Here is a 27,322-nt window from a genome sequence, read left to right as displayed (position 1 = left end):
TATTGCCAGTGGTAGAAAGCAAGGCGGCCAGTGAAGTAGAGAAAACCCCTTGCTTGCAGAGATACAAAGGTTTTCACTTTGGCTCCAGAATAAATGTATTATCCTTTATTTATATGGCGCCACACAGGATCCACAGCGACAAGTTACAGACTACCGTGCATAAACAAATAAACAAAACATTGACTTATGGGGCCTACGCATGTAGAGATTTTACTGAACAATCTGAGCGATACTAGATCACTCAGCACACAGCACTCCACAACACTCGCCCTGACTGCCGATCTAACTAGATTTATCCAGCATGCTGGATCTTAATTGATTTGCGATAGCGATGTGAGGTGCTGCACATCGATATCACTATGACCCCTACACACATAGCGATGTTGGGGCATTTTCTTATGGCCTGAAATCGCTCCATGAATAGGCCTCATTACAGTGGAATACAACAGAGGACAAGTGCAGGGTACATAAACATAGCTGCAGCAACAACAGACCCTGAAATTAGTGTCGGACTCAGAAAACTGCAGGATTTGGTGCAGGGGCGGATTGGCCCACCGGGAAACCGTGTCATTTCCCGGTGGGCCATCCAGACTTGACCGCCACCCCCCCTCGGCTAGGCCATCGATGTTCCCCTTCTCTTGGCCGTGGGCCACGCTAATACAGCTTTTAGTGGCCGCGACATCCTTCCCGCCCATACTCAATATGGCTGCGGCCAGCTATGACCTATTTAAAGCTGGCCGCGGGAGTGCTGTACGCTTCTATTGTTCTGGCTGGCTTTGAACACCCAGGTGCTTCTTCTCAGGCCGGTAAGCGGCATTAACACACACACACACACACACACACCCCTGCTAGATACACCCCACCCCCTGGGTTGCTGCAAGATATACCAGCAGGTTGAAATTTACAGTTTGATGTTTCAATGTACTCTGGAGCAAATAAACAATTGGCAGCTGAGCAAAAACCATAGAATCATTTTGTTTTGCAAAATAAGATTTACATTATTAACCCTTTGAGTGCTAACAGAGATGCACTAAAAGTGCCAGCCTTGCTCACAGCGATTCCAAACTGCAATATAACCCTATTAATTCTGGGAAGTGCTGTGTACACACGAGCGATATTTGATCTACAAAGCATCATTACAAAATGTAATGAACAAACTGCTATTACATATCTATTTCTGGTACTTGTTTCCTAGCACGGCGCCACCAATTTTGGTTGTATCCATCGGGTCGGAAAAATCGGGTCGATCGCATCGCATGCCAACCAAATCGCATGCGATGCGATCGACACGATCGACCCGATTTTTACATTGGAATCAATGTAAAATGGTCCCTGAGACCCGAATTTACATTGATTTCAATGTAAAAAGCCCCAAAACCCCCCATTTTAATACCAAACCCCCCCTCATGTTTCTAATGCCCCCCCCCCATTGTTAACGCCACCCTACTAATGACGCCAACCCGAAGCGTGCCGAGCGCTGCGAGCCCGCAAGGGGCGGCGGTACGCGTCCTCCGACCTTTTCATACCCCTACTATCCACGTCGGAGTGGAGTTGATTTTATATAGTGTGGCGAGCGCAGCAAGCCACCGAGCCCGAAGCGAGGCGAGCGCAGCGAGGCGAGCGGACGCGGATACCTTCACAGGTATCCGCGTCCCCTCGTGGGCTTCACAGGTATCCGCGTCCCCTCGTGGGCTTCACAGGTATCCGTGTCCCCTCGCGGAGTGTGCTGCGCTCGCCACGCTTCGGGCTTGGTGGCTCGCTGCGCTCGCCACACTATATGAAATCAACTCCACGCCGACGTGGATAGTAGGGGTATGAAAAGGTCGGAGGACGCGTACCGCCGCCTCTCGCGGGCTCGCTGCGCTTGCCACGTTTCGGGTTGGCGTCAATAGTGGGGTGGCGTTAACAATGGGGGGGGGCATTAAACATACTTTTTAACCATATTCAATGTGAAATGGGCCATATTGGCCCATTTCACATTGTCACCTATGTAAAATCGGGTTGATCACGTTGATCGCATCGCGGGCCATTATAATGGCCCGCGACCGACGCGATCAACCTGATTTTGTCTTTCACCGGCAAATTAGCTGGTGATTGACACAAAATCGGGTCCATCACGTTGATTGTATGCCTTAAGTGCCTTAAACTTAAGGCATACAATCAACGAGATGGGCGCCGTGCTAGGAAACAAGTACCCTATTTCTTACTAACCTGTTTCATGAAAAGTTAACTAGTTAAACTGTAAATTTAAAATAAAAATATGTTACAGTATGTTGCATAAAAATATTTGCTACACAACATCAAACTTCCATAGAAACAAATAAAATGTTTTACATGGGTAAATTTGGTGAAAATCACAAACTTGTTAACTTCGTAAACGGATTTGAGAGAAAGTTTGCACTTGACCAAACCCAGGGCCAGATGCACTAAGCTTCAAAGGTGATAAAATGTAGAGTGGTAAACAGCCAGCCAATCAGCTCCTGTCTGACATTTTTCAAACACAGTCTGTGACATTGCAGGTAGGAGCTGATTGGCTGGCTGTTTATCGCTCTCCACTTTATCACTTTTGAAGCTTAGTACATCTGGCCCCCAGCCTGTAACATGGCAGTTAGGAGCTGATTGGCTGGTACTTTATCACTATAGACAAATAGACCCCATTTGTTTTTTATATTTTGAGAAATGAAAAACTAAAATATTAAGCCAGAGAGGAATAAATCCTATTGTATTTATCTACCTTTTACATATCGAATACCTAGAAGGCCTGTGTATTTTCTTCTGGACATGTGTTCTCTGTTACTTTGTGGCATAAAAAAGTTAATTTCCTCTGTTCTGTCATTTTGCTTCCATCTGGAGTAAGCAGGGGAATAAGAATAGTAAAATTGCTGCATAGGTTTTAGCCTGCGTGATAAATATAAATGAAGTGGATGTTTAAATATTAAATATAACTGTAATATTGACTATTTATGGTGATGGCAGATGACTCACTGGCCATTGAGAACATGAATATATAATCAGAAATAAGAGAACATGAATATATAAGCAGAAAGCAAATGTGTTTTTTTGCTATAGTACTATGCTACAATATTTCTTTTACTTCATGTTTTACATTTACCTCACGTGGACCTTATTAGAAAATCTTTCTCGACTTGCTTTGATGACTAATTTTTTTTCTGTCAGTGCTCTGAAATGCATTGTGTTCATTTGAAGCCATGAGGTGATTTAATTCATTCAGTGTGGGGAGATGACTGTATCAGTGTGATAGTAAGCAGAAATGCATAACGCAACAAGTTGTCATAGCAATGCCCTTCATATACTACTTTTATTACAAAACTTTACAATTTTAATATCCTGCCAATACAAAAGACAGACATATAAGTGTAATCTATAGATGAAATACAGCGCTGCTAAGCAGGTTACAGCTGGAGAACTAAGCAGAGTGATACCTAACCTGACCATTGCTATTGTAAGCAGCCTGCAAGCTGCTACCCTGCTCCTCTACAACCCCGGTTAGTCTTTCTGTTGCTCTGTGCATCATTACATGATTGTTTGGGATGAAATTACTCCTGTTCTGCTAAAGAATGAGTTTTGCGGTTTGGGCACATGCTTTCTTCCTAATACCGGTGTGTGCCAACAATGAATACTGGATGCCTTATGCAAGTTATTGACCAAGCCATGGATGGTTGCCAGAGCATATTGTGATGGCATTTAAATGCTTCTCATGAGCCAAATACCTCCTCAACAACATCGAGCAATCTGTTCCTCTAATTTATGGACAGAAATATTTGTTGCCTATTTTTATTCACACCTTTTCAGCACTCACTGTCTCCATCTGATTTCCAGTAATACTCTATTTGGGCAGAGATCTCAACACGTAACAGCAATATAGATTTTTGAACTTATTAAGGTTGTTTAAAGCTACACTGGCAGTACAGTCTGCTCATTTCTAGATATGTGCCTCTGCTATTGTAATAGTCTTCACGTTATACCCCTTTTATACCAAAACACTGGGTCGCACCCGGATTTTTGGACCCAGCTTCAACCCGGGTGCGACCCGGTGTTTGTTACCTTTTACACCTCTGCAAACCCCCACATGGGGCAATCGGTTCCTGAGCCGCCGCTTGGAGATGACATCCTCTCCAAGCGCTGATCGCTGCCGCTGGGACCCGAACCCCTCCACTGGGGTGCAAGCCCAGCACTAAGGTAATCTGATGGGCTGCCCCCAGCCCCTGGGCACCCCCCCCCCAGCCCTTGTCCAGGAGGTGAATGGATGCCGCACACAGGCATCCATTCACCTATTCCGCTGCCACCGCTGCTGTCTGTAGGTTGTACGTCTCTCATTGATGTAAATGGGAGCCAGTTCGGATGACCCGGCATACACGTTTACACTGCCCTCTACCCAGGTCCTAGCCGTGTTCTACCCAGGTCAGGACTTGTAAAGGGACACGGCATGACCCATTTACACCGCTGCTGACCCGGGTCTGACCCACGGATGACCCGGGTTTTTTGCGGTGGTGCACACATTTCTGGACACGATGTGTGTTCTTCATGAATTGGTTAGGTCTTTGTTCATTTTAATATGCAAAGAATATGTGCACTTCTAAGCCAATCATACACTTTTTGTATAGGACCAGCTTCCTTGACCTGCATGGAGTCCTGGCAATGCCCCTCTCTATCTCATTGATGATTGGCTACTGTATAATGTGCATGTCACACAATGCCAGACTGGGCCATGAAGGGCACACCGTGGAATACAGTGATAGGGGCCCATATTAACAGATGTGGAGAGTCTCCAGAGGATGTGTGGCCAGTCACCACATTGGTTTGCCTAACAATTAACAAGAACATGGTCCGGGGCCCTTGATAAATATATAAATAAATATATATACACTTAATAGAACTTCTAGTTTTATAAGTTTCCGTTGTTCTTTTTCTATATAAGTTTCCTTTGATATGTCTAGTCCTTGTGTTTATGTATTTTATTGTAAATGCAGTCATCCATGCCCCTGGGTTATCTAAACAAGGCTCTAACCAGCAAGATTTTTTTATATCTAAACTGCGCCCCGATTCTACACAATAACCACAGCCGCTGGAAGGGTTAAAGAGGACGATACACAGCTGTGTATGTGTCTCCCCCAGTGTCATCTGACAGCTTGTATGTTGCGCAGTCTGCCCCTTTGAGTGGCTGGCTGTAGCTATGACGTTCCTCCAACCCAGCTTCTTCTGCGTTCCAGCTGGCGTGAAGCTGGAACGCAGACCCGGAAGTACGATGCGTGTCACCACACGGACATCCGGTCCGGACTTTGATATGCTGCTCCCATGAATTAAGGTAAAAACGCTCTTCATGTACTATATTTAAATCTCTATTTATTGCGGTTAGAAGCGCTCAGTCTGCCAGAGCCTACATATGTGTGTTTGATAAATATAATATATGCATTTAACTAGTTTGTGTGCATTCCACTGGCACCACCAATGGCTGACTGAGCCTCATAGGTGTGAGCTATGTTGATAATCAATGGGGTATAAAATGACTGCATGTGGCATGTGTCAGTATTATCTTCTCTGCCTGCTGAGCTTATGGATGTTCTATCTGTCTTGACAAAGGCCCCTTGAGGGTTGAAACGTCGACCTATATGATTGATTTTGTGCATTAAAATTGCTGACTGAAGCTAAATGGTGAGTGCCCCTGCTTTTTATTAAGCATCCTGGATATATATATATATATATATATATATATATATATATATATATATATATATATTAAATACTGCTAGTTTATGCATGATAATGTACCAGATTAATAACAGCAACGTACTGTAGAAATACATCACAGTCCTGTCCAAGGATAAGGATATATAAGGCAGCATGTGTATATTGTATAATTCAAGGTGATAGGCCTCAGGCAATGGGGCCCACTGGGGTTTCCCTGTCCACATTATCCTAAGCAAAGATGGCAGTTTTGACCTTGCAGTGCTTAGTTATGAACAACCATATATTAGTGTAAGAAAATATTTATTATAAATTTCTAGAAACCAAATCTGCAGCTCTTTCTAGACAAACCAGTAATGGTTGCTAACCAGCTGTAAAGCACAATTTTTAATAACTTGTAAAATATCAACTCAGCTTTTTTTCTGCTTTAGATTGATCTTCTGGGTTTCCACAACATGTGGTTTTCTTTATACACATGTTCTTTTTTAAATTTAACATAAAAGTATTTTTTCCTTACAAAATAGAAGCAAATGATATTGAAAATGCAATTAACTACATGCTGAAAAATGCAATTAACTACATGCCAATCTACTACTTACTGTAATTCAAGTTTTAAACACCAGTTCTGTCCTTTTGGCTCTTGAAAATGAGTGGCCTGATTTCCAATGGGCAGGGTGCCCAGATTAGCAGTGTTGTGTTGACTATTTCATTAACATACCTATGTTTCAGTTTCAAAGGCAGTGATATTTGTTCTAATGACATAGCCCTGCCTGGCCCACACCGGTGCAATGGCCACAGGGAAACTAGCTTGGGTTTATGTCCACACTATGAGGTAGATGTATGAAGCAGTGATAAGGGAGGATAAGTGAGCCAGAGGAGATGTGGCCCATTGCAACCAAACAGCTGCTCTGTATAATTTTATATTATGCAAATTGTAGATGTTAGTTCAGTGCTGATTGGTTTTACATGGGCCACTTTACCTCTGGCTCACTTCTCCTCCCTTATCACACCCCTGTGTGTGCACCAGAACATGCATGTTTCAGACCAATGTAAGCGATGGAGAGTGGCACAGGTATTATATAGCGCGCACATATTCTTCAGCACTGTATAGAGAATGTTTTGTCTATTCACATTAGTCCCTGGCTTATAATTTATATTCCCTTCCCTACATGTATTATACATACACACACAAACACACACACACACACACACACACACACATACATACATACATACATACATACATACATAAATATATATATACATACAGACAGACACGCACACGCGCACACACACACGCACACACACACACTCACTCATTCACCCACACACTCATTCATTCATTTTGCTGGGAGGTAATTAACCTACCAGTATATTTTTGGAATGTGGGAGGAAACCAGAGTACCCAGAGGAAACTCTTGCAAGTACGGGGAGAATATACAAAGGAATGCCTAGTTGTAGACCACCTATACATCTGAACAACTATCAGGCATAGCCACACAAATGTGTTACCATGCCCAAGTAGAGCTGGAACCCCAGGTGGCTCTTGTCTGTCCTTGGAGCAATTACAGCCGGATGACATTCCTCAGTGCATGTTTTATCTTTGGGCTATTTTTGTAATATAGCCATTCCATCTGATGCACACAGAACTGTCTGACTATATGATGATCTTTGTGAGTTGTCCATTGATGTGTGGAACCTTAGAAGAGCTGAAGAACCCACAAAGTATTTTTTCTATCTCCGTGTTAGAGTGCTCTGTACAAACAGAATTTGGTGCTGAGCAGCTCTCCTGCTCCCTAGAAGAACACCTATGTGATTAAACACATGTTTTAATCGTATTACTGTAATATTTACAGCTAGAAACAAAGATTGACTCCTTCAAAATGTTTACATATAGTACAGCGCTGTCTGATAAACTCAGGCCCTACCTCCAGCACAGAGAGGAACTATTTTACTGAATATATAACAAGTTAAAACAGAAATCCAGCTGGGTATTTTCTCAATAAAAGCATTTTACAGTGTCTCATAAAAAACAGTAATCTACACAGAAAATCAGTTTCCTCTAAAGAAAAAAAAAGGATATAATAAACTATAAAACAGAAAGTACTGGCACAAATCACAGTGATTATCAGTGCCCACAAATGAGTATTTTTTGCTTTAAAAAAATAATTATTCTCATAATTCAATCTTATACGTCTTGGATAGATCTCACAAAAGGCAGGTTGTGTTTATGAGTTTGGTAAAAGAATTATTGTTATGCACATAGTACCAGTGAGTGAAATGCTTAATTCATTTCAGACCTGCTACTGTAGGTTGCTTATAGCTTAGACAGAGACAAGGCTGCCCAAGGAAATGATACCTGCTGAGCTTTTGCCCTATCTATGAAATATATAACAACAGGAGTAACATGACATTGAACTAACCTGATCTGAATTTAATAACTGATTTTGGTTTAATATCATCTATCTATAGTTATTAGTTCAGGTGTCATCAATTGGAAACCAAAGTGAGAAAAACTGTAGCACAGCAATGAGACCTGCTGGGAGATGTGTTATTAAGGGCAGGATGTACTAAAGGGAAAATGCGGTAAAACGGGGGTTTTAACGCATTTTCCTATGTACCAATACCCGTCCGTCCCGTCTTCACCTGGCAGGGTATCGCCGCCCGCCGTCCGCGTGCCCCCTCTCCCGTCCTCCTTTGATCTCCTCCTCCCCCAGCAGGTGTCACAGCTGGGAGGACATCCGGCTGCAGGGGGGAGGAGGAGATGCAGGGGGACACTTGCAGCCGGGATGTGACAGAGACCCCCGCAGACCACATCACAGGTATCGCGGGGTCTCCGTCACCGCAACCCGATGCTAGCCGCATACAGTATGTTAGTACATATGCGGCAGCATCGTGGCGGCTGTCAAGCGAAGGGCGGCGATACATCCCACCCTTAATGTTTGTCATAGAGTTTGTAAAGGATAAGGAAAGCGAGAGATGTGTCCTGGTGGTTTGCACACTGTACTCAGTAAGTGGGCAGCTGGGTAGAGGTTGGAGGCCGGCTATGGGAGGATCACCACCCATTTGTTTGGCTTTTTTTGGTAGTTTAATGTGAATAAAGGACACTACTGTGTTGTGTAATATATTTAAGGGGTACTACCGTGTGGTGTTAAGTGCATAACAGACACTACTGTGCTGTTTGATGTAAATAATGGGAATTGGTACTATTCTGTACCCCTTTATTTTTTGCGTGTACCTGCTGTGTGTGTGTGTGTGTGTGTGTGTGTGTGTGTGTGTCATTGTCACTATTTGATAATGATCTTGCAATCATAGTCATCCCTAATTCCAATTCTAAATATTTGAAAATGGGCATGGCTGCGTCACAATGGAGATATGCCACACCCCCCCAGGGGCAGGTCTATCACTTATGAACCACCCACTACTCACCCCAATACACTAGTGCACTGCATTGCTCATTACTATCAAGCATAATGGTTAGCATTGATAACCTGCACTGCAAGCCCTAAGTACTGTTTTTTTATTTTGACCAAGGTTCTTTCTAGTAGATCACTATAAATGGTTGTGATTGCTGTCCAGATCTGCCCAGCTCTCTCACTGATCAGATCATTGTTTAGACATTTATTTCTTCAGATAAGCCAGCAAGGTAAACTAAAGCTCTGGCTTGCAGCCGTCAATGCACTCTTCACAAAAATGTTTGTAAGTAATCATTGCCAAATCTCAGTGAGAAATCTCAAGTTGCCAACCAAGTATTTCAGGCCACAGCAGGCCATCAGCATCTCCTCGTATTTCCTTTAATTATCAGACACAAACGTTGATGTTTTGTCTGATCCTCATATTACTGACATGCTTCAACTTGCTATTCCTTTTATCAGGCTGTGCCATGCGGTTCGCCAGTGTTCCAGCTGAGGTCTGATATACATTACATTATACTATCAATTCTGGCTACTCTCTCCCTGCTGATCACGTCAATGACATGATCGGGTATTGCACAACACCTGCGAAATACAACTCCATTCATGGGTAACATAAATTAAGCAACATCTAGGGCAGCACGGACAGTGTTATCAGGATGGGATCATAAAGTAGCAGCATATTACAATCAAAATGCAGGTTTTCATAGTATAGACCAGTGTACCTAGGCACCCTGGGGTGCCTCGGGACACTTGCAGGGGTGCCTTGGTCTAGGACAAATTCATAATTGTTATGGGCCTGAGGCAAAACTAGTTGATGGCCGCTAATTATGAAATATGTGGGAAAACAAAAGCAAATCTGGTTCCTCACTACATAATTGATCCTAAGGATGACCTACTGTATAAACACAATTTACTTGATTTAATATTTTTTTCTAAATCTATTAAGAACAAATTTTTGACCATGGGGTGCCGTGAAAAATATTCTGTTACTCAAGGGTGCCGTGGTTCAAAAAAGTTTGGGAACCACTTGTCTAGATTATTAATATTATTGCTATATTGCTTTGTAAGGAAAATACTATTGGTGTAATGGTTAGCATTACTGCCTCACAGCAATCAGGTCATGGGTTCAATTCCCACCCATAACTGTGTGGAGTTTGTATATTCTCCCCGTACTTGCGTGGGTTTCCCCCGGTCGCTCCTGTTTCCTCCCACAATCCAAATCCCAAATATACTGGTTGGTTAATCGGTTCCCAACTAAATTAACCCTAAAATGTCTGCGTAAGTGTGTACATGTGGTAGGGAATATAGATTGTAAGCTCCAATGGGGCAGGGACTGATGTGAATGGTCAAATATTCTCTGTAAAGCATTGGGGAATATATGCACTATATAAATAACTGGTAATAAATAAATTTACTCCCCTAATTCAACATCACTGGCACATACAGTATGTGTTTTTTTCAATGACAATAAATTGGTTTTATGCTTACTGCTTTAGTTTAGCTTTAAATATGTAATGTAACAAATTTAACTCTTTTGATGTTGAACATAAACCTTAAATCTGGATAAAACCAAATAGGGCATCTCTATTTATAAAATGTTCCTCAATAGCAATGGCTATAGCCAGTTGTCTTTCTATTTGGTACAATTATTGTTGGCTGCCTTCCTATCGCTTTTACAGTTTCAGGATATTTATTATTAAAATAATACTAAGATAGATAGATAGATAGATAGATAGATAGATAGATAGATAGATAGATAGATAGATGCATTCCCTACAAAAGTCAATAGCAGCAGCTTGTTATACTACTTGCTCCATTCACCCTTATTGTCTTCTGTGCACTGGAAGCTGCTGTTGCTCAGTATGTGACAATATAGAGATTAACTCAATGGGGAATATTCAATGCCTTTTGGCGAGATGTGACGTCAAGCAGTGCTGATATCTCGCTGCCACAGCTCGCAGGTCAGTATTCCATTGATGCCCCTGCACTCATTAGTTCCACCACGCTGGTTTTTTCCAGCTAGGTGGAAATGGCAAGGGCGGCCATCATAATGACATTGAGGATTCCCTCGGAACATAGAATAGGGCGAGCGGTCAGCTAGGTTGTTAGATGGCGTGGCAATTCTCCCCGAAATCAAGACACCCTCGCCACAGAAACCACCTCGCCGGTGGCATTGAATACCGCCCAATGAGTTCTGTATGGAATTTAATTCCCATCACAAATCCAAGACAGTGTGCTGAAATGTAGGGACATGTTATTGAGCACTGTGTAAACATTGTGGTTTAGCCTCAATATGTTTCTTAATTTTATGTACCATAAACCTGTTTTGACAAGTTATATATTAGGAGTTGATGAAACATAAAACAATTTCCCACAGTCTGGCCACCTTCACCATTGTGACATTAGACATACTGTACATGCAGACATTCTACTTTATGTTGCTTTGTGGAAATGTTACTTATTTTTTTATATTTGTGATTTTTCTAATATATATATATATTTGTATAACAACTAAAGTTACAGTACTTGGAAAATTCTACATATTTAAAATTGAAACATATGTATTGGGTGTAATACCTTCTAATACAATGGGTGCAGAAGCAATGGGGTAAACGGGAAAATATAACAAATATTAATAATTTATTGGTATAGCACAGGGATGGGGAACCTTTGGCTCTCCAGCTGTTGTTGAACTACACATCCCAGCATGCCCTGCTACTGTTTGGGCATGCTAAATCTGTTGTTTGGGCATACTGCGATGTGTAGTTCAACAACAGCTGGGGAGCCTACGTTTCCCCATCCCTGGTACAGCAGATGCACAAACAAGTTGTGACAGAGGAGAGCAGGGGCATAATTCCCAAAGGCAATGGAGGTGCTAGCATCTGGGCTCCAAGCCCTGAAGGGCCACCTTTACCTGTGTGGTTCCAAGTGCAACCATTGCTCTTCCACCAGAGCTCTGCAAAGCTCCTACTGTTGCTACATAAAGTAGTTAATTGGCTCTATCCCAGGAGCTCTGCTAACATCTGCAATAGGGTTAGGACAGCTCCTGCCTGGTACCCCTCAGCTTGTGCTGGATTGTGCATTGGTAAATGCTGCCACACACTTAAACTATTGCTGGAGGGGGCTTGCCTCCAGGCCACTGGGATGAATGTATGCCCCTTGAGGAGAGGCAAAAGTATATCGGATGCAGCTGAAACTCAAAATTTTGGAGAAAATATGTTAAATATGATCTGTTTCAAGCAACTTTATTTTGTTTATGGTTATTGTAAACATCCCGAGCCCAACATAACTATTTAATGCAAATGGAAACAATTTGCCACATTGCTAAAGTTTCACTGTACTGTCATACATTGGTTCAAAATGAAGCAACAGTTGTAGAAGTTCCAGTGCGACGTTTGTGTTTCTAAGAGGGGCCTAGCCATCTAATGTAGTCTCCAATACTGTATTTTACCAATTGTAGAATTTCAGGATAGGCCATTTTACCATTGTTAGCAATGAATAGGTGTTCTAATTACCATGACGCATTTTGTTTTGACAATGTTACGCTCTGATCTCATTTTCTAGGTGTGCTGAATGCTATGTTTGTCCTTTACTGATACCCTTTATGAGGATGACAGATGCTAACGACACATTTCTTTTGAGGCTAAACAATAAGAGCTATGTTTATTTTGGTCGTTCTCCAAAACACACTTTTAACACCCAGAAACAGAGATAATTCATTACTCTTTAGCAAAGTAAAAAATCAGGAATGTAGGATCAAGTTAACAATGGTTCTGTTCTGTTCCCCAAAAAATAATCTATACTGTACATGTGTTTCCAGGAAAATGTTTTATACAGGGCCTGGTTAAGTATTTGGGGATCTCCCCTTATTGGAAGCACTGCCCCCAGGGGTGGATCCAGATGTGATTTGGGCATAATAGTGTTTTACCTGTCTACTACCCCCTGGGCAGTGTAAAGCAGTGCAGCAACGCCAGCCGCACTCCCCAGCCCAGCGATGTGTGTGTGTCTCTAATCACTGCTATTCTTCTGCATGTTAATGTTGAAGATTTTGATATTGAATATCTAAATCATGAAAGTAAATCAGTTTAGTTGTTGGCATACTGTTAACCTAGTTAAGTAATGTGATGATTTACTATGCTCCGGATTAATATAGATTATTCATCACTGATCATCACAGCATTAGAAAATCTTGTTTTACCCGAGTTTATCAAGTACTGTTGTCGGGGCAGCTGCAGGATAATCAACACACCTGCAATACTGGTTGACAATGGCAAAAAGACACAGTATCTGGATGGAAGATAGACAGTCAGTAGATACAAAGTCAATAGTTTGACACTAGATGATCAACAGTTAATAGGTCAATATGGACTTAGGTTCACAGAGTGAAAAGGTTGACATGCGAATGATTGACAACATAGAAAAGTTTGTAGGGTTAAGGGCTAGGCTTAGGCAGTTGGGGGAGGGTTTGGCTGCTGGAGTTGACCATTTGGGTTAGGCAGTTTGTGGAGGGTTAAGGTGCCCATACACGGTGCATTTTTCAGGTGCGATGCAATGCGCACTCCTGCGCACAGCCAATCGCACAGCACAGAAAGTCTGTGCATCCCGTGTTTCTAGTACTAGATTGCATCTTATTTAGTACAAAAAGCACAGTGCTGCAGCACATTGTATGCTCTTTGTACTATATACAATGCAATCTAGTACTAAAAGCACGGATTTCATTGCACCGTGTATGGGCACCTTTAGGGTTAGGCTGTGGAAGAGGAAGGTTAGGGTTAGGCAACAAGTGAGTGTTAAGTACCAGTGGGAGGGTTAGGTTTAGGCCATGGGTCTTCAAACTGCGGCCCTCCAGATGTTGTGAAACTACAAATCCTAGCATGCCTTGCCACAGTTTTAACACTCCCTTATAGCAAAACTGTGGCAAGGCATGCTGGGATTTGTAGTTTCACAACATCTGGAGGGCCGCAGTTTGAAGACCCATGGTTTAGGCTTTAAATAACATAAAAAATAAATTCAACCTTTTTCTCTCTTGAGCATTTGAGTGTTGACCTTACGCCCTACCAACCTTAGTCCAAGTTGACCATTTCACTGTCGACCACCTGGTGTTGACCTATTTATTGACTATATATTGTTGATCTTTTAATCCACACCTAAAGGATACTACTTCCCTTACATATCTGCCGTTCTTGGCTTTGGCAGTTCACACATGACCAGTTCTAATGAAATCCCAGATGAAATACAAATACGCAGAATAACAAAGATTTTTGGTTGAAGGAATTTTTTGTTGTACAAACTGAATTATAAACAATGTCCTTTAATTGGCAGGTATTGGAACCCAACACTATGCTTCTGGGAGTTCATCAAGAATTGTGGGCTCCAGCACAGCCTCTCCCTTCCAGCATGCACACAAAGGTGAGTGCTCAGCAGTCTCTGGCAGGAACTGTGATAATCTGCACTCACTGCTGCACCAACATCCACTCTGAGCCACACTCACTCCTCTGATTCTAGCTCTTTCCCACTAGATTGTAAGCTCACTCATAAAGGTTCTTTGTTTTCACTTTGCATTTATTTATCTACATTGTATGTTGCTGTGTTATGCAACATGTGTTTTCCTATATATCTTGCTTTACAAAACACTCTGGCACCTTACACATGAACTAAAACAATGGTAATAATTTGATGTATTATCTTCCTTAGTGGATGTGCCTGGGCAAGGACATTTGGCCACTGCTCTCATTATTGCAATGTCTACAATATTCATCATGGCCATTGCTATTGTGCTCATCATCATGTTCTACATTGTGAAGACCAAGCCTTCAGCTGGAGGTAATGCAAACTGGCTTATATCAATGCAATGTTGATTATATAAATATTAAAAAAAGCATATGTAGAAAATGAGACGTGTTTAATGCTTGATAAACTATAGAGTGTAAATGTATTATGTGATTTGGCATTCATAGGCTTTTCATCTCTGTATACCATTCATTAATAGAAAAGGTTTGGTATGGGTAGATGCATGCTTGCTATATCAGCTGGACCTCAGGGTGACACCAGTCATAAGCAGCGAATGTGACCATATAAATAGTATAAAGCAAAACTTACACTACATTTTGTATATATTTGCTTTACAATGTTTCCAATATTTAATTAAAGCACAAATGTATTTATTTATTACCAGTCATTTATATAGCACACACATATTCTGCAGCGCTTTACAGATAATATTTGAACAATCATATCAGTCCCTAGCACATGCACACACAAACACAGACATTTTAGGGTTAATTTCGTTGGGAGCTAATTAACCTACCAGTATATTTTTGGATTGTGGGAGGAAACCGGAGTACCTGTAAGAAACCCAACAAACATGGGGAGAATATACAAACTCTGCACAGTTAGAGCCATGGTGAGAATCAAACCCATGACCTTAGTGCTGTGAGGCAGTAATGCTAACCATTACACCAGGCATGTCCAAACTATGGCCCTCCAGCTGTTGTGAAAGTCCCATCATGCCTTGCCACAGTTTTGCTATCAGGTAATGCTAAAACTATTGCAAGGCATGCTGGAATGTGTAGTTTCACAACAGCTTAAGGGCCATAGTTTGGACATGCCTGCATTACACCATCCGAGCTATACATGACACAAGTGTTTTCCTTACAAAGCAATAAAGCAATAATATTAATAATCTAGACTATTTAAATCTGCATTTTTTTTATAATATGCTGCTACTTTATGATCCCAGTCTGATGGCTTTGCTGATCGGTGTGTCTCTATATTCCAGCATGCTGCACGATTAATACCAAGAATGTGGAAGCTCAGGCCAGTCACCAGGAGGAGAAAAAGGAAGTGCCAGGTAATATAGATTAATTTACATACAGACGTAAAAGATCAATGCAAAGCTAATGTCTATTGTATAACACAGAAGATTTGTCATCTAAAACTTAGCATACCTAGGGGGAGATTCTCTAAGAAATTGAATCTCCGCCCCCCTTTGCCGCCCATCGCATTTATAATTATCGCATATGTTCTAACATATGCGATAATTATAGCAAAGGACAGCTCTTGCGTTAAGAGCTGTCCTTTGCGGTGAGAGTCGCCGGGTCCCAGCAGGTCCCGGCGGCTCCCCCCTCCCTCACACACCTGGCTCTGCTGCTGCTGCGCCGGGCTCTCCTCCTCCCTGCACCCGGAAGAGGATCAGTGCAGGGAGGAGGTCACAGGTCCGGGCAGCACAGAGCTGTGCTGCCCGGACACAGGTGAGGGGGCGATGCGGGACGGCGGGGGTCCGTGCGGGGCGGCGGGGGGTCGGCGGGATGCGGTAGAAGCCCATTGGCTTCTATGGGGCATCGCCATATTTTTCTGGCGATGCCCCCCGCCGCGTTAACCCGGCGGGGGATGCTTACAGCATCCCAAAATGCGGTAAAAACCCAGATTACGGGGTTTTTACCGCATTTCTTGCTTAGAGAATCTCCCCACTAGGGTCAGATTCTCTAAGCTTCAAAAGTGATAAAATAGAGAGTGATAAACAGCCAGCCAATCAGCTCCTGCCAGACGTTTTTCAAACATGTGACATGACAGGTAGGAGCTGATTGGCTGGCTGTTTATTACTCTCCATTTTATCACTTTTGAAGCTTAGAGAATCTGGCCTCTTATACTGAAAGAATTATCAGCACACATATCCCAACATTTAGAGGGGGGACATTTGGTGGATTGATGCCTCAGCCATGAACTCCCCGGGATCTGGTTGATAGGTTGACATAAGGGTGAACACAAAAACTTGACATTAGTTTTTCATATTTTTTTTCTTTTTCTACATATTGACACTAAAATAACCATAAAAACCACATGTCGACATTTCCATGTGGTGACCATGTCGACCTTTTGTCTACGTCAGGCTAGTCCGCATTGACTATTTAGGGTCGACCTAGACAGCATTAACCTTTTGACTGTTGGCCCCTTATACAATAACTGCACTCTCAAACATATCACAGCCTGCCACTGTAGCCTTCTCTTGAGATAGCTTTACAAGCTCTTTCTCCCAGCATCCTCTGCACATGGCAGAAATCCATTGCTTTCTTATGCCAGGCTGAAGGCTATTTGACTTGTTTCACAAGCAGAACTGTAAGGAAACTGATAAAAAAAAACAAAAATCAAACTGTTTTGTTAATGAGTTAATTAACTTAATTTTAAGTTTCAGCCAAATAATGATAAACAGTGAAATTGTAAATGATGCAAATCAAATGTAAAGCTGGGTACACACTATAAGATTTTCATGAACGATATGCATGATAACGATATTGTTAATATTTTCTTTGTGCATATAGTTCAGTGTGTATCTACTATATCTTTACCGATCTGCGCTCCGGTGGATAGTTGACAATAACCCCGATCGCCTGAACATGCGGCCCAATATGGCAATGATGTCAATGAACAATATCTTTAACGATATCATTCAGCTTTCACCTGCGGATTGTTCATTTGCGTGTCAGTGTTGCATGCCAAACATTGTATACAAGGCAAATGGTCACTACTTTAATGTATAAGGATTCTTAAGTTTATTTCTTGTGATTGTTGATTTGCACTACAGTTTGAGTATCCCTTATCCAAATATGCGTTATCCAAATTATTCCGAAGTCCATACATTTTTGCTAAAAGCACTACTGGGTACATCTGTACCAGCACTACTGAGGACATGACTGACTCTAAATATCTGCAAGACAATGATTGCTTGCCATTTAAATTCAATATATGAGATAGTACACAAACGTTGTTTCATGTTTTGAAACCTTGTCTATACACAAATAAAATATATTTGTGTGTATTTCATGTGTTTGATGTGTTTGTACAACATAAATGCAAGATACCTCAAGATACATCATTGAAACATAAATATATTCTGAAATATGGAATAATCCGTTATCCAAAATTCTTCCGGTCCCGAGCATTTTGGATAAGCCTGTATTACCTTTATATACTAAACATGCAATGCTTTATTATTCACAGCTGAAAACGTCATCTACTCTGAAAAAGATGAATTTGAAAAACTTTCGGAAACACAAACAAAAACCGAGAAAAGGTACTCTATTTGTATAGCTTATTATTACAGCAAGTCATGTATGTGCAATGTGTTTATTCTTTATATGAATCAATACAGTAAGTAGAATGTAGTAGGTGAGGATAATTATTATTGTAGGTTTCTCAGTGACCATCTCCACTTTTCCATGTATTATGGGATTATGCTATACAGACCTCACTCGGAGAAGTAAATACCATGAGTTGGATGCAGCAATGTCTGTTTCTTAATACTGCTGCATTACTTCCCTTACTGTATCTACAGTAATGTGCATGAATGTGCAAGGACTGAGACACCCACTTCAAGCATCCCCAGAGGCTGCAATCATGCTTGGTGGATCCTTAGACACCACCATCGATCGCGCCTTTATAATTTGCAGTAGCCTGATCTAGGTGCATCTGAGAGTGTCCTGCAATGTGAGAGATGAAGCATTAGTATACGCAAACACTTGGTTCACCCATAGGATGGGCCATATCTGTGCATCTCATTGGCCACCACCCTGTCATCACCCAGAAATGCCCAATACATTGTCAATACACTTCTGAATTTATGTGTCAGAACCTGTAATTGTGACTCTGCACACAATCAGGACATGTGCAGCCAAAGTGTTCAACTATTGTACATCTGGCATTGTGTGCTACTCACAATCAGAGCACACAGGTGTATCTAAGTTTGGGCATATAAAATATGTTCATTTGTATAATTTGCCTGATTTTGGATAATTCCGCCATATGTATTGTAAAAGGTATTTGTACCTTGGCATTGACTTTGGTAACCATGTGTAAAATATTTTATTGATACTACACAACATGACATACAGTAGGAGCCCATCTCATCTATCTTCCTTAGGCCATGGCTCAGCGTGGCTAGCCATGGCTATCCTATTGTTCTCAGCTGCAATACAATACATAGAACAATAGAGATGGGGATTAGCAGATTAATCCAATTAGTCACTTAATCCTATTAAAGGGATAGATGACAGTGGTTCCATCTGTAAATCACAACACCAGTGATTTGAGCTACCAAGCGGTTGTGACTATCTGCGTCTTATCTCTGCAATTGATGCTTGTTCCCTTTGCTGTACTCTTCGTCTTCTTTGTCAGCATCACAGTATTGCGGACAGATCTTACTTTTTTAGTGAGGTTGCATTGATGGCATGTAGAGAGAATTGTGTGCTGCAGCGTAGAGATAGGCATAAGCAGAAATCTGTCTGTAGCCGTGTATTCTAAGGTGCGATGCTGTCACATACGCACGTGGGCAAGTATCCACATTTAGTTCTGTCCCAACAATGTGAGTGTAATAACGGCCCTCTTCTGTTTAGCCTTTTACACCTTGGTGATGATGTCATCAGACAAATAAGTGGGAGCTGTGTCAAGCCTTGGAGAGATTATAAAGTGTAGAAGTTCCCAAAGCAACAAATCAGGTTCTAACACTTAAAAAATGGACGAGTTAGCAGATTGGTTGTTTTGAGCAATTTCTCTACATTATGGTGGTTAGATTGTAGAAAATCCTGATTACCAAAGATCCTCCTTTCCGCTCTGACTATCAGAAGGATAAGGTACAAGGTGGCCTTGCATGAGTTACCCCAGCAGAATGCAAAGTCAGCACCAAATTGATTCTCCACAGCTCCAGTTCAGTCACTTGCTAATATACCCTGCATTTTAGAAGTGTTCCAAGTACCATTTCTTGGAACATATTTGTTACCTACTGTATATGCAGTATTAGTAACATCAGTGACTACTTGTTTATATTGTGTAAATCTGTATTATTATTAATGGAACAATTATTGTGCAGAATATTGGCTTATTATATGTTATTGTAATAAATCCTGTGGTTTTACCTTCCCCCAGTGAAAATGATGCTTCCTCTGAGAATGAACACCTTCTGAGCAGAAGCATGGACAGTGATGAAGAGGCTGCTCTTGACAAACAGGGGACACCAGAGCTCTGCCTCTTATCCTTAGTTCACCTGGCAAGAGACAAGTCAAATGCAAACAACAAACTGACAGGGGTAAGGGACTACTTTACTTCTCACATACAAGCACAAACTCACTTTTTATAAATAGATTACAAATCATAATCCTAAGTAACCATACATTTTTTTATAGTATGACAAATATGTTTTAATGACTTTAGCTTCTAGCTTTGCTGGAACATACACTGCTAGTATGTAGCCCAAATCCAATCTCTGCATTGCTGGAAACTTGTGGAGAAAATGAATAAGATATTATTCACCGTACTGCCTAAGGGCTAATCACAGCTTAACCCCTTGGGTGGCATGGCCGGAAATTTTTCTGGGATCAGCTGCGCTGATGCAGCAGGCTGTCCACTGGCCCAGCACCTCTAGAGCCCCCCGTCCCCTGTCACACCACCCCAGTCCCCCCCATCACCTTTGCTCCGGGGTACGCCAGAGCTCCCCTGAACCAGTCGCCATGACGCCAGCAGCCACTCATTTTATAGCAGCAGTGACATCGGCAGCAGGCTCGGGTATGTTCGGCATGGCTCGGGGGGGACTCGGGAGCGCTCAGGCACCTGAGTCCTCCCAAGACGCCGCAAACATCCCCCAGCCAGCCGCCGACGTCACTGCTGAATGTGACAGGCGGCTAAGGCAGCGGCGGCAGCGGCGGCAGGGAAGCTCTGGCGTACTAACGCCGGAGTGGAGGTGAGGGGAGGGGGGGGGGCTTCCAACGTCATGTGGTGGGTTTTTCTGGGGCTGGACAAACCTGCCCTGGTAGGTTTGTCCTGCCTTAGCAAAAGCCACCGCTCAAGGGGTCAAAAGTCTGCCTGATAGGGTTATTACCTCATGTTTCCTCTCTGATAGTAAGCCTTCTACTACAGGAATATTATGGAGGCGATATATATACTTTACCATAACTTTCTACACTTCACATGCACACACAACTAATGCCTGTGTCTTGTTATCCTTATCTCTATTGTCCACCCCCTGGAAGTCCAGGTCCTACATGCTAATGAAAATAAAAGTAAAATACAAGATTTGCCACTTTGTAGTCCAGCATAGGCAACACTATAAATTGGTAGTATAGCTTCATCCATTCTAAAGCAATTACTCTTTAGAATACTCCAAAATAAAATATTTTGGTACAGGTACTTGTGTAGTTTCACGGCGGCAGTTACATAGTCGGAGTAGTGTCCTTGTCAGAATCAGCGTAGTGTTCCCGCAGCCAGCGTAGTTAGCGTAGTCAGCATCTCTGTCAGAATCAGTGTAGTGTTCCCACAGCCCCTGTCAGTATCAGCGTAGTGTTCCCGCAGCCAGCGTAGTTAGCGTAGTCAGCATCCCTGTCAGTATCAGCGTCTTTTTCCTGCAGCTGCAGCCAGTGTAGTCAGTACATTCGTGGCTAGCCAGAGCTTACGTAGTTAGCGTAGTCAGTCAGCGTTACGCAGTTAGTGTGTAGTCAGCGTAGTCAGTACATTCGTGGCTATCTGGAGCTTACGTAGTTAGCACAGTGAACACGTGTCATCATTATTGTTTAAGATGGATGACATGACAGGTGTGAATGTGTTCCTGAAACACCCCCACTATCCACCCCAGCCCAAAGCGTGGCGAGCGCAGTGAGCCCCGGGAGGGGATGCAGTACACATCCTCCCAAGCTGTTCATACCCCTACTATCCACGTCAGCCTGGAGTTGATTTTATAAAGTATGGTGAGCGCAGCGAGCCCAAAGCAAGGCGAGCCCCGCGAGGGGACATGGATTACTTGATGTGTATTCAGTGTTCCCTCGCGGGGCGCGATGCGCTCGCCACGCTTCGGGCTCGTTTTACGCATTCGCTCGCCACGCTTCGAGCTCGTTGGCTCGTTGCACTCACCACACTTTATAAAATCAACTCCACGCCAATGTGAATAGTGGGGTATGAACAGGTCGGGAGGATGCGTAATGCGCCCCCTCGCAGGGCTCCTGCACTCGCCATGCTTCGGGCTGGCGTGGATAGTGGTGCTTTGAAAAGGAGGCATTTGCCAGTATGTAACATGGAGCACTGGCAAATGCGTCCTTTAGTGTGCATGATACACACTTGTGCCCACACTACCCTTTGTGCATGAGATGCATGCGCTACCGAACCCCTAACCCTGTCTCCACCTCTCTGCCGGCACCTGCATGCCAGCGCAGGGGATCTAGTGATTACTGGCACTGTGTGAGAGGCGCTCTCTAGGCTTGCCAGGGATGCTGAGGACAGATCTGCAGATCGCGGGGACAGTACCGTGACTATGCTGCGTGACAGGAACACTACGCTGACTACGCAGGGCTGCTGCGGGGACACTACGCTGACTACGCAAGGAAGCCATTGGGCTACCCTGACAACGTAGCTTAGCCTACGCTGAAAATGTAGCGTAGCCTGTCGCCATGAATCTACACAAGTACCAATATTTTTGTTCAAGTCATAAAGGTATAGAAAATGACAAAATGGGTATAGGGTATGTATTGCTAATGTCACACAGTCAATGCAAAATTATAAAATAATACTACAACCAATATACTGTATTTCCTCCTATGTAGTGAATAACTAAATGTTCTAGAAAGTGCCAGTGTAGCTGAGATTTACTGGATCCTCGGTCCACAGTCACTTCTTTAAAGAGTTTAAACCAGGGGAGAGGAACCTTTTTTGTGCCAAGGGCCGTTTGTATGGGGAAAAAAATCCTTCGGGGGCCATATGTAAAATTTCTCTTACATATTGTCCTGCTGCAGCCGTTTCACGTTCTGGCGGCTGCCACTGAATAGGACTGACAGTCTCCGGCTGCTGTTAATTAAGAGGAATCTCGCAAGAACTACCAACTTCTTGCGAGAATTCCCCTGTACTTGACTCCTGGCAAAGGGTGGGAGGGCCACTCAAACCGGCTACGGGGGCCGCATACGGCCCCAGGGCCTGAGGTTCCCCACCCCTGGTTTAAACCAACAGACTTTCCTAAATATCAACATTCCCCAAAGTATTGGGTTGTTGCTGTTCCAGATCATATAATGATGATGCACAGTATGTCAGAGTATTCCTCTGTCCTGGGAGCCTGATGTACAGTAGCTGGGGCTTTGCTCTCCTCTCAATGTAAAGCATCTACAGGAGGAACTATTGGTGCTTGCTGTCTAACAGTTCTACATAGGATAAAATCATGTAGATGATGCTGTATGATTTAGTTATTGACTCCACAGCAGTGCAGCCTTTTAGGATAATATGGTAGTGAAATATAATGCATTACTGCTCCTCAGCCATGTTGTTGAATAAAGTAGCTAACACTGTCCTTCTGACACAATAGTGACTGGAGATGAGCACTATATAAAAACTGTTCCACAAGATACCTGCAGTAAAATGCTGTCCGACCATACCATAAGCAGAATTACTTCGTCCCCATGACTCTTCATTCAGCACAATCTGAATATACATATTAAGTGCTTAATTTGAGCAAAGATGCATAGCCGATCCATCCCGAGATGCATGTGCCTCTGCAGACTATGTATTCCTACACTATCAACACATAGCTGCTGCACTTTGTGACACTTAAGCCTTTCATTAATGTGATGCCTTGCGGCAGTTGGCATGTTAGGGACCCATCAGATGAAGTCACCATATCAAAGTTAGTTGGGTCATATCTAATTATAATAGCACCTCAAATGTACTTTATGCAGAGGTATAATTATTCTGTTTAGCAGTGCTTAATATTTCGAGTATTTCTCTATTTTTCTACAGAATATGTGTTAAGTTTACTACAAGTCATCATCGTCATCAGTGTGTACTTAAGCATGTATTGGGTCCAGTGGCTGCTCCTGCCTTTAGACTTAAGGGGGGCTGCAATTGCCTGGGTACTGCTCTTTGCAAACGGAACACAACATAGAGATAATTTACTTTAAATCACCTTAAACTATGGAATAAAGTAACCCTGATTGTGATTGCTCTGTACCAGTGATTTTGTGCATATACTGTAAACAAATGATGTACCCATATGCACACAAACACCAATACAGAGCAAAATAGACACTTTGGATAACTTTAATATTAATTAAAGTACAGAAAATTATACTTCTATTTAAGATCTTCGCACAAATAATAGTTTAAATAAATATTATTCACAGAGGCTCAAATATTATAAAAATAAAACTTCCATGCACCTCTCTGGTGAAGCACATACCTTCCTTCAGCTGCATCTCACTGAGTGACTCACTGAAGTCTGGGCATGGTCACTGCAGAGGATTTGCTTCTGCTGGGCTGCACAGGTAACAGCCCATTGAAGCACTGTAGCTCTGGTGATGTGCACAGAATGGCTTCCTGCTGGAAAGCTATTGTTGTTATCACTCCATGTACTGGCAGCCCAAGTGGGGGAGGAGTTTTCAGCCCTATGGATGATGGACAGTAGCAGCTTCCAATAGGAAGCTACTACATGCTGAACTCCTCCCCACATGAGAGGAGGTCACACATGGAGCCTGGTGTTGTGACTCCTGACAGGAAAGACGTGATCATGTGACACATGAGGACAGGGAGAGCCAGAGCCAGCCAGCAGAGAGCTCCATAGGTAGAAAGCCACCACCCACCCCCCACCCCCCCCCCCCCGGGGGTAGAATGTGCATCTGCCTTTTGTGCAACCACCCACGCGCACCCGCAAATGCGTGCACCAGCAGTCGCGAACGCACACCGGAGCTCTGATGCTGGCTGGCTGTTTTACACTGGAAACCTCCTGAATTTCTCTGGAGGGGCTGCAGTCCTGCAGCCCAATAGCAGGAGCCGCCACTGATTGGGTCCTTTAGCTATACCTTCTAAAAGGTGCATATTCGCATAATTGCTGCACTGCATGAGCGGCATTTGTGCAAGTGCTTCCTTATTGAGGTATTTGTATCTCTGTTTTACATTTTGGGCAGTAAGGTGTAATACATACATAAAATATCTGCATGTAGGGCCTTATTCTAGTTCACTCTTTCTGACAAAATCCTTCTTAGATAGACAAAACCATGTGCACTGCAGGTGGGGCAGAAGTAAAATGTGCAGAGAGAATTAGATGTGGGTGTTATTTTGTTTCTGTGCAGGGAAAATACTGGCTGCTTTATTTTTAAACACTGCAATATAGATCTCACTTTGAAGTACAACCCCACCCAAATCTAATTCTCTCTGCACAAGTTACATCTGCCCCCCCCTGCAGTGCACATGGTTTTGTCCATCTAAGAAGGATTTTGTCAGAAAGAGTGAACTAGAATAAGGCCCATAGTACTCATTCTACATTAACCCACTGCAGAATGGAGACGCAAACATGAAACTCGAAGAACCTGGAACTTAGCACCTCTGAAAACTGACCTGTTTCACTGCCGAACTACTGTATGTTTGCATGAAATTCCTCTGTGATATAATTAATTAATAATTCACATCTTAAAGTTACTACCATAGGGTCGGCTCTACCATTAGGCAGCTTTAGGCAGCTACCTAGGGCACTGGGATTTTGGGGGGCTCCACAGAGTCTACCTATCACAAAAGTACAGATGTCTATGGGCAAGACATCTTTGTTGTACTTAATGCAGGTGGTGACTGAGGAATGTCTAAGATGCCACCTCAACACCTTCACTTAAGGTGAAAAGTGGGTATTGGTCGCAGTGTGGGGTTTCCTGGGGGGCAGTAAACTGAATTTTTGCCTAGGGTGCCAAGAAACTTTAGACCGGCCCTGCTACCATACAATGTGTACACTGCTACTTAGTGTACACATGAAATCATTTGTCTCGTGTATGCCCGCCTTGAGCACTTGCATTGTTGGCAGGAAGTGTAGTAACCACAGCACAGTACAGCATAGTACACTACCCCATTTATCATAGCCTGAGTTTAAGAGGTTGCACCAGGAATATCCAGAAGAGAACAATACTCTTTGTTGATGCAAAACGTTTGGAAATAACCCAAGCCCATAACATTCACAATAAGCCCTACACAGATGCCTGCCTGTTTGTATAAGTAAATTGCTGTTATTATAACAATTAGTTATTTGTACTGAACCTTTGAAATGGTATTGCTACCGTATTATGCATAAAAAGAAGAATTTTAGAGTGAATAAGGCTTAGTAATTTGTTTTATAAAATAGGTTAAACTGCTCTTTTATGAGTCTATAAAATGCAAAAAAAGGGGTTACTATTAAATCTCCTGGAAAAAAATTAAAATCTGCCAAATGGATACTGTACTTTTGAGATCACTCAATGAAAAAGTATTAACTGCTTCCTGCAGCAATAAATATATATATATATATATATCAAACAAGAAATGATCACACTCACATCCGAATACCATACATCCACCGGAGTGTCAACCAGAACAAAAATAGTCCATATTTATAGAAAACATTAGGAAGCACTCACCAGCATTTTATGCAAAAAAATATGAAACCAGCTGTGGATTTCATATAAATGCATCATATACATATCAGGAAAGATACTCAATGTTTCCGTCCACTTAGTTCCGTCATCAGGAGTTGTCACAGCATAGCCAATCCAGTTTAATCAGCACAGCATAACCCACTCAGGGTCCTGCTTGACGTTTAACCGTCGGCTGCACTATGTAATATATACATCTTTTATAATACAAAGTTTTTACCTCAGTCCTCAGTGGCGCTTCGTTCCTGTATGCATGGGCAGTGCGCAAGAGGACAGCACACAGCGCACACAAGAACCATTGCATGTATATATATATATATATATGTATGTAATCCCAATATTCCACCAAGCGCTATATATATATATATATTTATATATATATATATATATATAAATCAAATAACTATAATTGGCTGCCGTATCACAGTGTCCCCTGAGGGCTAGGGAACAAAACAGCAATATACCCAATTGTGGTGTGGCGCCTGAGATTTATAAATAATGTCCATACATATGGTGATCCAGAATTCAGTGAAGCAAAGGGAAATGTTCATCCAATATTTCAGTTGAGTGAGTGAGTTGTCACAGACAAAACAGCAATAAAGAAACGTTCCAATGCGTTTCGTCTAGACAGACTTTATCAGGGAAAAAGTATTTAAAATCTATAAATACAAAATGTATTTCAATATACAATAATAATAAATATAAATTAGCTTCACAATAGACCCATTGAGTTTTAGAAAAACTGAAATGAGGACAGAAGAAAAAGAAGATGATGGCGGTGATGGTGTACTGAAA

General features: G+C 42.4%; 1 protein-coding gene across 3 annotated transcripts in view; it reads left to right on the top strand.

Annotated features, from left to right (window-relative positions):
- The window catches only part of EDAR (ectodysplasin A receptor), a 120,499-nt gene that overhangs the window by 85,925 nt on the left and 7,252 nt on the right, over positions 1-27,322 (top strand). For all 3 annotated transcript variants that reach the window (XM_083174021.1, XM_083174019.1, XM_083174020.1), the window contains 5 exons: positions 14,445-14,531; positions 14,817-14,945; positions 15,901-15,972; positions 18,120-18,192; positions 20,040-20,199. In XM_083174021.1, coding sequence (XP_083030147.1) covers positions 14,445-14,531; positions 14,817-14,945; positions 15,901-15,972; positions 18,120-18,192; positions 20,040-20,199 — 521 coding nt within the window. The remainder of the gene's footprint in view (positions 1-14,444; positions 14,532-14,816; positions 14,946-15,900; positions 15,973-18,119; positions 18,193-20,039; positions 20,200-27,322) is intronic.

Source organism: Crinia signifera, chromosome 2, assembly GCF_055691185.1.
Source record: "Crinia signifera chromosome 2, ASM5569118v1, whole genome shotgun sequence".
In the NCBI taxonomy this organism is placed as follows: Eukaryota; Metazoa; Chordata; class Amphibia; order Anura; family Myobatrachidae; genus Crinia; species Crinia signifera.
This window is presented reverse-complemented; position numbering and strand designations above follow the sequence as displayed.